The 15,223-nt window shown below is 37.8% G+C and overlaps 2 protein-coding genes across 2 annotated transcripts in view; both read left to right on the top strand.

Moving 5' to 3' along the window:
• Window positions 1–1,954, top strand: part of LOC100890997 (netrin receptor UNC5C) — a 49,902-nt gene extending 47,948 nt beyond the window's left edge. Inside the window, exons 13-14 of the mRNA XM_030979311.1 lie at window positions 22–197; window positions 1,012–1,954. Of these exons, the coding sequence (XP_030835171.1) occupies window positions 22–197; window positions 1,012–1,183 (348 nt within the window). The 3' untranslated portion in view covers window positions 1,184–1,954. The remainder of the gene's footprint in view (window positions 1–21; window positions 198–1,011) is intronic.
• Window positions 1,955–9,419: 7,465 nt separating this feature from the next.
• On the top strand, window positions 9,420–14,967 carry LOC115921634. The gene is made up of 2 exons (XM_030979304.1): window positions 9,420–10,487; window positions 12,942–14,967. Exon 2 carries the CDS (start codon window positions 12,961–12,963, stop codon window positions 14,257–14,259), a length of 1,299 nt encoding a protein of 432 aa, XP_030835164.1. The 5' UTR covers window positions 9,420–10,487; window positions 12,942–12,960; the 3' UTR covers window positions 14,260–14,967.
• The last annotated feature ends 256 nt before the right edge of the window (window positions 14,968–15,223 follow it).

Genomic DNA, 15,223 nt, shown 5'->3' with positions numbered 1-15,223 from the left:
ATATATTATACCCATCTCTAGGTGGTTGTGGAGCAGGAGTTGAGACTGAACGGCTACAGCCCTAACCACATGGTACCGCCTCAGAACGCCTTCCACCTGTCTAAACCAGTCAGAACCGCCTTGTGCCAATGCCTTGATATTCCCCAGCCCAAGGGTAATGACTGGAAACTACTCGCAACCAAACTAGGTGTCGATGGGTACGTCTAAGAGATACAACACAATGCTAATTTTTCTTGAAATTCAAGCAGCTTTATCCAACTTTGGAAAGTGTAGTACTACATTTGCCACACTCGACCCAGGTGATGGGTACCTGGCAGGAATTAATTCCTTGAAATGCTAGAGCGCCGTAATTAATGGTAGCTAGGCTAAAGCCGGGGTATAATTTCCAAATTTGGAAGCGCATTGAGATGTTTAAATGTGATATGCACTATACAAGAACCGAATATTATTATTATTACATGTAGATGATAGTATCTGTGATATTAAGTTAGGATATTAGATGTATGAATGCATTATTATATGAAAATTGTTATCATTAATTTGATGGTAGTTTAGTTACAACCTATTGTGCAATTAAAGGTTATAGTTAGATGGCAAGGGGGTCATCTTTATCATGTTATGCCTTTTTGCCACCAAAAGTGATGCCCTAGGCCTTATTCTTGAGATATTGACCTTTACAACACTTTTTAAGAAACAATCTTCAGTCCTTCATGAAAATAGGTTACTAGTTTTACCATTTTTTTAAAATGTAAGAATATGGGTGCTTGAAATCAATGAACTTTAAAACCCATCTGTACTAGCTTGGCTAGGAGGGATTAGACTGCCCAGGATGGTCACTGACACTTATCATCTCAGCTCTCATTTAACATAAGAAAAAGAGGATCATGGGTAACCAGAAGTCACCGATTAGGCATTGTTTGCTATATAGAGGGTGCCAGTAGCTATAAGTATTGCAGTGGGGCTTTAAAAGATATCATAAGTTTAATTTCCTTTTCCCCCTCTATCTTGCAGATATCTTAATTTCTTTGGCATCAAACCAAGTCCGACCGATCAAATCCTTGACATGTGGGAAGCGCGGGACAGCGAGGAGGGCGCTCTCATGAGGTTAGCAGGAGCATTCCAGGAGATGGGCCGGCACGACGCCGTCACGATAGTCCAGAAACAGATGGCTGCATGGATGTGACGACGGGTGACGTGCGATCAAAGCGAAAGCGATCAAAACTTTATCTGACACTCTCTGATTGGTGCTTCAATGGCAATAGTCGTCTTTTGTTTAAAGATGGATGCGTGGATGGATGGATGATGGATGGTTTTAGCAGCTAGGACTATTTGGTCCCCCCCCCCCCTGATGGGGCCGGGTTTTGAGTTCCTGGTCCTTGCAGGGACGTGGTCCTAAGTTGGACCCAGGGTTGCACTCGCAGCACAGCCTAATAGGAACAGAATTAGCAGAATTACCAGCATGCAACTATTTGGTCTCCTGATGGGGCTGGGTTTTGAGTTCCTGGTCCTTGCAGGGACTTGGTCCCAAGTTGGACCCTGGATTGCACTTGCAGCACATCTAGCCTAATAGGAACAGAATTAGCAGAATTATCAGCATGCAACGCTATTATGCACAGCTCTGTTCCAATCTGTTGCAGGATACTTTGAGACGGTAAAGAACTGTGATGAACATTGATTTTTAAAATCTTTTCACAGTCTATGGCTTCTCTGAGTGGTTATGTCCTGCTTTATAGCTCAAGGTTTGAGGAAAGCGGTTGCTGTGCTTCACACCTTCATCCAGGATTATCAAAGGCATCATCTTGCAGGAATCAACTTAGGTCTACCCTAAGACTTTGCAAGCAGAAGGAAGGAACTGTTAGCCAAGCTCACTTGCTTATCATGTTGCTCACTGGATGCACAACGAAGCTTCATTACTGCCTGCTTACTTGTATAGATAGCTTAGGATTCAAACAAAAATCATCATATTTTACAGAAGATCACTGCAAACAATAATTCAGCAGTTCTTGGAAAAGGCACATGAAAGAATCAACCTTCCCGTCCTCATCAGAAAGGGAAAATAACGCATTGTTTCACGTTTCCCAATTCGTTGTCACTCTAGAAAAATATATATTGTGTTGTAGTTGGTACACAACCAGATTGGAATATTCTGAAGCTGATAGTCATGCTTGCTTTATGGTTGTAGGTAAATCAGTTCACAAATTATTGAAAATTTTAACGTACATACATGGATATGTAATTCAGAAATCCTAACACCTTTAAATTATCCTTTTGCATTTCAGTTCTCAAATGGACTGTTTATTAAAAAATTAATTTACCATAAAGATGCAGTATATCTTATCATTGTGCCACAAAGTTTCATTCAATTATTTATTAGATAACATAAAGGGGCAATGACTATTGATGTATTGAATATTTTTTTGGTAAATAATTGTATTTTCTTCAGAAATAATGATACAGGATATTCAATAGCCAAGAATGGGAAGAGATTGACTAATGTGTGTGCATACAAAGACAAAATTAAAGTTATTGCAATTTAAATCCACTATATAAAAGTGTAGTATTTATAAAGGATATACTTTATTGTATTCTTGAAGGCCTAGCTGTGCATGATTCTTTTTGAGCCCCAACTAGGGAGCTATTAAAACAAGGTGAGAAATCATGATCGAAGGCAAATACATTTTAAGAAAGCGAGAACTGTTATTGCTGCAAGATTGAGAGTTTAATGTAATGTACAGAAAGTATGGATTTTCCTGGTATGAAAGTGTAAATATTCTGTGGAAAGAATATATTATACATGTAGGCCTACTGTAAGCAGGGTTCACATTGTAATGCCTTTTATCATGCTGTTCTTGTAATTGAAATAACAGAATAAGAAGTTAAACACTAATTCAAGAGTCTAGTTCAAACGTTGCTTCACGATTTAAAGCTTTTAATGCCATTTAAGCAGATGTACATGTCTATTGTCTAGCATCTGTGCATGTTAAGCATTGGTGCAGCACAATTTTTGCACTCATAGAGATGGAAATTAGATGTATTGCACAAGCTCAGAACACTCGTTCACTTAATAAACAAATTGTGGGCAGCCATGGGTCTTTTGGGGGCAATGCTGTATATATTTTGTTTGTAATGACGCTGTTCGCCCACTGATTTTTGTTTTAAACTTAAAGGCACTATTTGGTTTGTTGTTTGTTGCATAATTTATGTTCGCACCAAGTGTATGCTTTATGTTCCAAGATGTGTTAATATATTGAAAAGAAATTATGTTTGCGAAGATGGTAATTGTACATTCGCAAAGTAGAATCACAAATTGGAAACTTTTCCATTACTTTGGGAACCAAAAGAAGGAAAGAAAAACAATCACATATGGGGCTTAATTTAGCATTGATGTAAGAACTCACATTCTCATTATGAGTTGTTAGTGTTATTGGTGTTCTGAGATGTTTTCCATGATATACGAACTCCGATATCTCTAAACACTGGCAAGAATTTAACTGGTTTTGGTATCTTCTGATATGGTACTCTAATTTGGGATTTATTTGGTGAGTTCTTATCTCTATCTAACGTTCCTTTGCTCTCTTTTTTCCACTGCACGTAAAAGCCGCACTTCATAGCATGGCACTAAAGCTATTTAATGCAATTTTGATATCACTAGTCAGTAACCTGAACGCAAAATGACATAAGAGCCATTGATAATACTTGGCCTTTGTGTCCTTTCTGCACTGATGTTTTAAAATTGGGATCAATGTCAAAAGGCTGTTAGTATTACTGAATACATTTGATGTATACTTCAATACTATCTCTCCTCAGTGGAGAACTTTGTGATTTGGGTTATTACAGAATTGTCATTATTGAGTTTGGTTATTTCATTTTTTATTTCACTGGCTTAAGAAGTCATCTATGCAATGATTTTGGGGGAATATCGGCCGAAAATGAGCAACGTTGTGATTCAATTGTTAGCATGATTCCATAATTGTGTAAATTGTGAAATATGTAAATGAAAATGTACAAATATAATATACCTATCACTTTGGTGAACAACTATTGTAAAAAAAAAATAATAATACGAAATCTTGTGAAGAGAGCAGAAGGATTTTTCGATTACAAAAAAGCTATAACGAGTCTTCTATTTGTGATTATGGAAGGTGGTGGGATTATGATGATGATTATGAATGAATAGTGTACCCACTTTAATCTACGTGAAATATGATTATAGATTTATATCAGTGTGGGGGTTTCTTTAAGTTGGTAATTTGTGTGTACGCCCGCCCCCTATGCGGATCCTATTTATGAATGGTGATGATATTTTTTATAAAACGATAGATATTGGGACATGGGAAAACTGTGTATGTTTCAAGTCTATCTCTGTGCATATATGTATTTCCTCCATATATATCTGTCTTTATATATATGATAAGTCTGTTTTTTTGCAAAGGACACTATTAATATATGCTTTTAAAGTTTATAATGAATCCTACTGTATATACTATACAGGGTGATTGGTATTACAAGTAATTATTCTCTGTTAATGACAGAAGGCTTAATGTTGCCTAAGAAGCCAATCTCCTACTTTCCATGGTTCTGGTTTATTATGTCTAACTTTAATACAGGCTTAGGGGGTCTAAAGGAAACCAATTAAAGATAGTATCAACCTTAATTTCTCAATGATTTTAGCAATTGCAAATTTGTCTGTGAACATTCTTTCAAAATATTGAAAGGTTCTATCTTCAGTAACATACCAACATGCTCAAGTTCAGTATGAAAAAAGTTATTGAACTATTCTGCTACTGTCAAAGTCTTAAAACCTGGTTTTGTTTTCCCTCTTGCAATCACTTTTTAAGAAAGACTATGTTCTGTAAGCATGTATGGTATTGATAAACAAGTTTTTGATTTGTAGATTTTTATGCCTTCGCTACAAAGTAGCCAGAGGCATTATTTGAGTTGTTTACAAACTAATTTGATGTACATTTCAAATGGTCTTGGGTTTTACCTATAAATATCTAATTGGGAAAAGGATTTATAAGTTGAGTGTGTATTGTATAGGTGTGTGTACACCCATTCCTATTTATCTTGTTGCCTGGCAAAAGGACGCTCAGATGGGCTACGCATGTGTAGCATTTAGGGGCAGATGGTGGTAAGTCCGCCATGGGTTAAAGCCTACACAAATGTATTTAGTAGGCATAACAATCTTGAATTGAGAGTCAGATGGTGTCAAATCTTTTTTTAGTTTAACGCCCTTTTGATATTCAACCATTTTTTTTTTAAATGCCATGTTGATAAACCTCAGTATCAATCTCCAAAGAAACATAACTACAATATTTCATATTCAGTACTTACTTCCTTATACCAGGTACTTTTCTTTATAACTATGTCAGTTGGTCTTCTACTCGATCAGTAAATTATGCACTAGTTATGTGACCACTTTAATACTTGTCTTCTATTTTTATGTTTTTACTACAACTTTTTACTATGCATGATTCCAAGCATGACAAATTTGATCATTTTAAACTACAACAGTCTTCAGTAGTACATTCGCATGACCATTGTCAATGAAGATATACTTTTCAAAAATGGTACTTTTTTCTTTTTTAGCTGCATAAGTACATGACTCCCTTCCACTATTAAAGGATTATCATTATTAGAAAGTAGAAATGTATCAAAATTATGGAAGAGAAAGAGACATTCAAATCAACCTTCTGAACTACATTGTACAGTCAAACCTGCTTTAGTGACCACCTGTCTTCAAAGGCCACATTATTTGTTCCCCTTGGAAATGGTTTCTCATTGAAACATGTACTAAAGGAACCTGTCTACAAAGACCACTTTTTGTGTTTCCCTTGGGCGGTCGCTATAGACGGGTTTTACTGTATAACATTTCACCCAGCAAATCACATGTTGAAAGCCAGATGGGCATGCCATTGCCACCTATTACTGTGAATGTTTAGTGAATGCCCTTCTTAACAGTCTCAAGAGACTACACAAGTTGACACCGGATCAAAGCTTCTTACATTATACAATAGTCCTTCTTTATTTTCAGTTGATGATAACATATCGTCCCTATTTTCACGAAGTGACGGTAGTGAATGAAAATCGCATACACTTTGCATGCAAATTTTCCTCACTACCGTCACTTTGTGAAAACAGGAACGATATGATGTTATGCAAGGGTTGGCCTGTGTTAATGATTACATTTGCCATTTTTTTTATAAGTTTTGTGTTTCACATTTTGTTTTGTTTTCGGTTTGGTTGGATTTTATCTGGCTTTTTGTTGTTAGACATTTCACAAGATACAGGCAATTGCAACAGGCAAGTGGTTCGGATAGGTTAAGCAAGATGATTTGTCTGTTAGGAGCCAGAAGGGCATTAACTCATATACTTTAAGAGTGTTAGTGCTCTTTTGGCTCTGAACAGTTACTGCGTCTATTCATAAGATTATTGATGGTGATAAATAAAGGTTGCAAGATTAAAGATAATGTATATGCACAACATTTTGATCTAATCAAGTTGGCTTTGTTTGTGTTTCTTGCCCCACTTCTAAATTGCATGCCACCTCTCTATCTCTCTCTATCTCTATCTCCCTCTCTCTTTCCTTTCCTCTCTCCCTCCCTCCCTCCATCTCTCTCTCTCTTTTTCTTTCTCTTGTTTTTGAAAAAGAAAAGTTTAAGGCTAGGACATTTGATCATTTATTTGTATTACAAAATATGAAACATGCATTCACTTTGATAGTCCAGTATAATTAAAAAACATTGGAATGCTGTAAAACAAATTTCTCCCAAATAATAGGACAATTCGTCCTTGTTTTCACGAAGTGACGGTAGAGAGGAAAATCGTAACGCAAAGTGAATGCAATTTTTTTTCACTACCGTCACTTCGTGAAAACAGCGACGAATTCTCAAATTCCTTCTCCAAAAAAAGAAAGAAGTAAAATGACATGGCACATGAAGTTTTCTCTTGAGTTTAATATTTAGTAGAGTATGTGGAAGTTTGGCATCGATTATTTGAATCATTCGATGCAAGGTTACATTTTTTATTTTAAAGCAATCCTTGCAACTCGTTATGAGACTGCCATGACCAATGATGATATACTTCTATCTTTATTATTTAATTCAGCAGCGAAAAACATCAGAATTGTTGTAAAATTGAATATACAACCATTGGAACGCTAGGGAAAGCAAAACGAAGTTAACTGAATACAATTATATAGCAAATACTCCCCCCCCCCCCCCGGACCATTTTCAGTTGGTGCTATACAAAAAAGGGAAACAATTATTGAAATATAGATTATGTCAGAAATTTAAACAGGACTAATCTAGAGCATGTACATTGTCATTCCCCATTTCTATGTTTTGTGTTTTGTTTGGTTTGATTTGGTTTTGTTTTTACTCTTTGATTTTTTTTTGGTCAACTGAGGTAACACTGACAAAAAGTTTGTTGTCTGGAGGAAGACTGATCTGAACGAATAATTATTGGATTGATGAAAATATTTGGAGGAGATAGAAGTTAAAATAACATGTCTGTTATTGTATAGAGAGGAGTTCGATGTTTGTATGCATTATTAATAAAAATATGTTTCACTTGTAATAATAAATCATCGTTGATTAATGTGTTTGTTTATTTATAAGTTGAGTGAATGTGAAGAGCGTTCTGTGAATACAGTGTAATAAGGTCGAAATACATTCTGTGTGGGAGAGGGGAATCGATTAGTAAAAGCAATAAAAGAATGTTGCTTATTGAATGATGGGGGAGATGGATGAATGTGATGAAGAGAGGATAGAGAGGGGCGAGAGAAAGGAAAGAGTTTCACCACTTACCTTAAATCGTTCATCTCTCTTGGTGTTTTGTTCTTCTTATACTCACGCGTCATTACCTCCATCAGAGTCACCACGACCCTTAAAGTACTAGTCACCCGAAGAAAATTCACGACAACTGATAATGATGGCCAAATTATTTATGGATGGAAAGATTTCTCTTGAAAAAACATGAATAATTTGCTGAAAAATCATACAGATGTCATGGCAACTTCAAATGCAATTTTTGCTGCTAGCTGTGTCAAGCACGCGACGTCACGTATCTTGACGCTCTATACGGAGGACCGCTGAATGCAGAAAATCTGGATCTCAAAATTAACATTTTTGAGAGATGATTACTATATTTTGAAGAGGGAAGTTGTTATATTTGATCGGTAAGACTTCCCCTTCGCAATGAAATGAATGTTAGCATTAATTCAAAAGACTTATGATTGTTCAGGTGACTACTTTAGCAAACGGCTTATATCATCAACCCAACTGTTACTTTTCATATCATCACCATCATCACCAAGCCCTTACCCTCAAAATAAAATTATTTCTCAACAAATCTCCAACTATTACCCATTTCATCGTCGTGACTTTTACCAACACCCCTTTCCTTTACCATCACCCCATATCATCATCCCTTAATGTTAAACCTTTCTACGATCATCCTTAGTCGTCACTCTAACCTGTATTTCCCATCACATGACCACGCCCTTACCCTCACCACTCATCATCTCTCCTCTAACCATCACCTATTCATCATCATCATCATCGGGAGCAGCACTGGCACTACTACCCCCTTTACCATTAAAACCACTCGTACCATTAATCCAAACCATCATCCTTCTCCTGTTTTGCTTTTCTTTATTTTTGCATCACGCTTTATCTCCACCAGGATGAGGTTCGTCATCCTTTATCATCATCCCTCTAACCGTAGTTTTTCATCGACCACGCCCTTACCCTTACCACTCAACATATCTCATCTCGCACTCACCCATCTCATCATCATGACTCTCACCACCACCCTTTTCCTTTACCATCAACCCACATCATCATGCGACAATGGTAATAATTCTAACGTTACCCTTAATCATCACCCATTCGTTATTTTCCATCTCATGACCACGCCCTTACCCTCACCATTCATCACCTGTCCTCTCGCCCATCTCATCACTCTCACCGTCACCTCCACTGTCTCCATTCCAGCTCCCTCGCCACCACGCGTCATACCAACAACATCAATACCACCACCACCAATACCACCAACACCACCACCAGTCCACAAAGCTCGACCACGCCCTCGAACCCCTATGGGTCTATACCCTCCCTTGTTCCTCCGTCCCGACATGGTCATGATGATACTCATTTTCATTCTTCCGTCGACGGGCCTAACCTTGGATCAATAGCGGTGAAGCGTTTACCCTCGCGCGAAACAAAAAACATGGGAAAATTTTGATCGATTCTTCACAATGACTCTCAAGCGCCTCCACAAAGCCAACGTTGTTGCAGGTCTTTTAATCTCCAACCTTCTCTCTTTCAAACCAATCATATTGATTTTTGTATTGTATCGTGCCGAATGGAGTTCGTAATGTTATTGACATGCTGCTGGAGAAAAGAGCCAGGCAACGCGGTACACACGTATCGGTAGTGCTCTGTTATTTTATTGATATTTTCACCTGGGTCTTAATTTAGACCGTTGTATTATAAGTCCAACTTAGACTATTTGAATTATACTAATAACCAAATCTTCAGCGGTTTAGCCCCAATCGGTTTGCACCGAGACAGGGGGCATATGTTTCATCTTAAAACAGATCGGAACATACAAGTTAATTGGACCTTGCATATGTGATGAAGACAGTCATCGGCTTGGATCAGAGACCTCTTCTGGCATCTCTGCTTGGATGAAGACTCATTCAGAATACCTAAAGCTGTGGCACTCTGACGACACCCCTAGCTGTCCCCAACACAAGCAGACAGTGGATTATTACGAACGTGAATCTTCTGAAATCTTCTGAAATTGAGGTATTCCGTATGTCGTCAACTTGTATGGCAGGTGGTACATGCTAAAGGCGGCTCCTAAAGTTCTCAACGGTTGGGGCTAAGACAGACTGCCGGTCGAGAGTGTTCGAGAACATGAACTGATAACCTCCAAGATCATCAATTTACTAAGGGTTACATGCCATGTTACCAACTGAGAACCGTTCAACAGAACTAACTTTTCACTTGAGGTTTTAGTGTCACGTCAACTCTCTTCAGTCGCAATTTTGTATCCTACGAATTGAATATAATTTGGACAGATTACATCCTTCGAAATTTCTCTTCATAGAAAAGTAAAGCTTCCGAATTTTAATTATGGATGAGATCAAGTCTATGACTTTGTCGCCATGGATGCAGTGAGGAAATTTGAACAGTTACACCACCGTTAAGGATGTTTTTGACTCCCCTCAGAATGACTTTGGACGTGTTACTTCGTTGAATCGCTTTCAGTGATGAGGTTAGAAATAAAGTGGGGGAAAATCGCTGAGGGAGCAACCACGCCACTAAAATAACTATTCGTCGACTTTCCAAAGGAACATATAGTGAACTGTTCATCCAAAGAAAATGGAAGATACTTGACCTAAATATTCTGCTCCTGGCAGAATGTTTTCCGAGCTGCTTTCACCAGGTGCAATATTCATCTTCACATATTATATCATAGTAAGTATATGGAATCCTTATTGTTATGGTAGAGCCTAGTGTATTTTGAAGTTCATTTCATTGTATTTCCACGATAATAGCAAATACATTTACACAGACGTTCACTTTACAAATTGTTATGATATAAATTAGTATTATTATACATGTAATAGAAGAAAAAAATAAGAATGCTGTGGATACAAATAAAGTTTAAAGTATATAAATGATATTTATCATTTAAGTGGGAAGTAAATAAATACTGTTGTGGAGGAAACCTTCTAAAACAAAGCTTATAATTTAGATTCCCTATAATAAGTATAACAGCATCATTAAATACTGTCTTGTGAAAGGGATTTTCATGACGTTTGAAATACTGTGAAAAGAATGAGATATTCATCGCTAATAGGAACCAAAATCAACACCATTTACCAAACAATTAAAAATAAAAATCTATCTCGTTCTATCTCAAAAAGTAATTCAAGCATTTGTTATCTCTCATTTCCATCAGCAAATATCTTTTTATAAATATAGTTGCTCCATGGATATCCATTTTGATTAATTGTATATCTACATGTATGTGTGTAGCTCATTCACAGTTGATAATTATACATCGAGATATAGGCTACATTCGTTTTCTTTTGTTGTTCAAAAATATAAACAAATAAAGTAGATATGTTCTTGCGGCCCTTATATGATAAAGATTAAATGTAGTTCCAGTTTGGGTAGACTCATTCTTTACTACGAATATACTTTTCAATGGACCTTTGTCGTAATGTAACCAAATCTAATGCATAATTCTTTGTGAGGTGCCTTAATGCATATATTCATTCATCTGTCATTAATAATTTTATTTCAATAGTCAAAATTCAAAATGCACATAATAAGTGTTGTTGGGTATAGGGCAAGCCATAATATTTGTCCTACCTGGCAACAACTAATGTATGCAATTCGCATTCTGATTACTGAATTACAATTAATGGTAACTGATGAATGCAATGATTCACATCGAGGCACTTCACAAAGACGTATGCATTATATTTAGGCTATATTGGTCTAATGGTCCATTGGAAATGCCTGCCGGTAAAAACATCCTTTGGTTTGAATAGACATCTAAGGCATATTGTTATCGGTGTGATAATAATTCATATTTGTATGTAAACTGCTCACGGTTCATGCTCGGAGTGGTACCACGTTGTTCGTACAACAATAGCAATGCCTCCCGCCTTGTCTATATTTGCACCAGCTCATAGCAACGTGCAGGTTCATCAAACCATTCGCATAATAATGATCATCACATTCAATTTAATTCAATTCAATTCAGTTTAAAGGTCGGGTGACATCCAAATATAAGTGTATTCATGTAGATGTGCAGGGCTGCATACAACTCTTATTTTAATTATTTAAACATATATGTGGCTTACACCCAGTAAATAAGATCGATTCGTCGATCTGTAATTGAAAAACAAGTCTGTTTAAATAATTGAAATTTCTCCCAGGAAGCATTACATTTATAAAACTCTTATTTTGTTATTCAGCTCCACCCATCAAACCTTTCGCATAATAAAATCATCACATTTAATTCAATTCAATTCAATTCAGTTTAAAGGTCGGGTGACATCCAAATATAAGTTGATTCCTGTTGCAGGGCTTCATACTACTTTGATAATCAAACATCCAAATATATTGCATAGATTGTATTTTTTCTTTCTTTCTCAGACCGGCTAAGCTACACCCTAAAAATAATGCTCCAGATCTGTCAATCATTAGTATACCTACTTGCTGAGAGATAAAAAGAGAGAGATATGAAAAGTAAGAACAAAAATGAATGAAAATAAAGAAGAAATAAAGATCAAGGCAGGTGGGGAAAGCAACGTGAGGATAACATTATGATGCTCTCACATGCTCTCTCCTCATCATTCGATGGTCATGTTTCATGCACCTAATAATACTGGTGCCCCTACCTACTCCCCCCCCCCCCCCCCCCCCCCCCCCCCCCCCCCCCCCCCCATGGAAGAGTTGCCCTTCATTGACTGGGCCCATCTTGGAAATCATTTCCTCGTCTTTTTCGTCATATTCAAATAATTATGACAGTGATTCTCACCCTCTATTTCTTTCTTTTTTAATTGAAGAGGCAATCTTGTTTGAATGAAACTGAAAATACAATTACAAAAAATATGGACATAGGCCTAATCGCTAGATTTAAAGGATGAAGAAAGAGGAAATGTAATAAAAGGGAACTTGACATCTTAATGCAGAGGTTTTAGCCTGTAAACATTAAATAATGTAGAATCTAGATATGATTATTGAAATAATATATTAAAGAAGAATAAAATGAAATTATATATTCTCGTGCAAATAGTGGTCGCGCTCTTCAATAACATGTCCATTATTGTTTTTTTCCTCATCATGTACATAATCTTGCAATACTATATTCGTTTTCCTATCTAATTCATATTCCTTGCACATCCCTTACAGAGTAAACCAAAGATCCGCCATGTCTGCTTCCGGCGATTCCCAAGCATACTACAAGAAACGCCTCGACAAGTTCAAATCCCGGTCGACCCGAATCTTCAACCGCGCTCAGAACCTGAACCGAACCTTGGACCGGCAGCTGGACTCGGCGGTCAAGAGCCTGGCGACCAGTCGTGACGTCAGCATCCGTCGCGACCAGGAGAAGATTTGGATGGTGACGGGGGCTGGGCTTCACGCGCCAAAGTATTCCAACGCCAAGGAGGAGGTGCCGTCGTATCTTGGGAAACAAGCGCACGCGACGCTGCCGACCCCTCAGGAGCTTAGCTCGCTCTTGCCGAACAAGAAGGCGAAGGAGAGGACACAATCAGCGGGCAACTACCAGCAACTCTCCAGGAGAAGGTTGTCTTCCATGCAGTCAGTGGATTTGAATATCATCCATTACCGCAGAGCCTTGGAGAGTATGCGAGAGAAAGAAATATTGCCGCTTTATAGCGAGATTATTCACGAGAAGGAAGGTGAAGAGGAAGTTGACGGTGTTGGTGGAGGTGGTGAACAATGGGCCACGACTATCCCTACTAATATAAGACCTAACACGGCCATACCTGCTTCATCGAGCAGTAGAACTAGTCAACCAGAGCGACCAAAGACATCAATACCAGACGCAGCCAGGCGCAAGAAACGCGAGTCCACTCCGAACGCCACGGCCTTGATGATCGCACAAGCGCAGGATCCGAACAACAAGGTCCTCAGGACAAACTTCCTAGACATGTACAAGACGCAGATGGTGAAGCAACAGAGAAAGATGTCCGCAATGAAGGAGAAGCGCGCACCAAAGGCGACATCGACTACAGGTGACGCTACCGAACAGAGACCGCGCACCGCTGGCCCGCCGATCACCGAGGAAAACGAAGACGACGAAAGAAGCCAAAGTGTGGGGTTCATGGCGGACACGTCTACTTCCAGTAAGCGTCGGGGTCTCCGTCAGAGGCTCAGGCGGACCAGCATGGCGGCGGTTGCCGGTATGAACAGCCTTCATGGCGAGGTCAAGAGCCTTCAAAGCTTCCGAAAGTTCAAGAGGGAGAGCCTGAATGTCCTGGAGAATGATATCCCCAACATTGAGAATCTTGAAGAAGGGGAGTTGTTCGATGAGATGAGGAAGTGTCGGTACATCCGGTGGGGTGATGACGAGGAGAAGGTCGAGAAGTTAAACGAAGACCAACCACTCATCAACCACATGAAGAAGCTATCTATAGATACCACCAAGAAACCTAAACGGTTCCTCAAGAAACTTAATGAACATCATGAGCCAGGAACTCGATGATTGGTCCTCTCATTTCAACCCTTTGGAGCATTGGAAAATATACTCTTGAAAAATCAACAAGACAATTTTAATGGCTCTGCTCCGCCAATCATCTTTTGCAACGTTCGAACTTTACAATGACGTATTTCACTTACAAACATGATTCTATGAGATATTCGATTTTCATTCAATTTTAATTCAAATTCATTTTTATTGTCCAATGGAAATTTGATTTGCTCACACATTTTACAGAAAACTTAACATGACACTTATAGATAGATATCATAGCAAATGACATAGATATATATTTTGACATAAAATAAAGGTGAAAAGGGATGATGTGACATGACCTGCAAAATACAAAGAACTTGATAATACTTAGCAGACTGATTATATGTACGAATAAAGAAGGAAAAATCGGAATTTAGGAAGTATTGAGTACGGCAGTTCATTGATCCGAGTCTTTTACCAGAGCGCATGAAAACATTATTTGGAAAAAGTGGGTGATTTTCATTTTGCATAAAGTGTTTTGGCTTCTACAATAGCTACCATTATTTTTGATATGCAGTTTTGCACACTACCACTTCCATTTGATGGTGTTATGAAGAGTTTGAAGATTAAATATTACCTTTTTTTCTAGTTGCACGGGCCGACGGTTTATTTAATGATGATCGCTCTTCTTTCAAAAAGAATAATAAATAATAATATTCCCTTTTTTAAAGAATTTATCTTTTGAATATTCATGTATCATGTTTATTTTGTATATTAAATGTTTCATTGTATTGGTCGTGAATAAAGGTCACGTTAAACTATTAAAATGTCGTGTCATGAAAACTGTTTGGTCTTTTATTCTCTAAACAAATATATTTGCAAGGGATTTTGTGGTTCGAAGAGAAATTCCGATTTGATATACTCTTCATAATCCAACCGCATTCATGTATCTCGCTCTACCTTGGCCTATCTTTTGAATTCTATTTCACTTGGT

Source organism: Strongylocentrotus purpuratus, unplaced genomic scaffold, assembly GCF_000002235.5.
Source record: "Strongylocentrotus purpuratus isolate Spur 01 unplaced genomic scaffold, Spur_5.0 spur5_scaffold_10, whole genome shotgun sequence".
Lineage (NCBI taxonomy): Eukaryota > Metazoa > Echinodermata > Echinoidea > Camarodonta > Strongylocentrotidae > Strongylocentrotus > Strongylocentrotus purpuratus.
This window is presented reverse-complemented; position numbering and strand designations above follow the sequence as displayed.

Coding starts and splice junctions, on each gene's coding strand:
- LOC115921634 (XM_030979304.1), top strand. CDS start 12,961: ATGTCTGCTTCCGGCGATTCCCAAGCATACTACAAGAAACGCCTCGAC.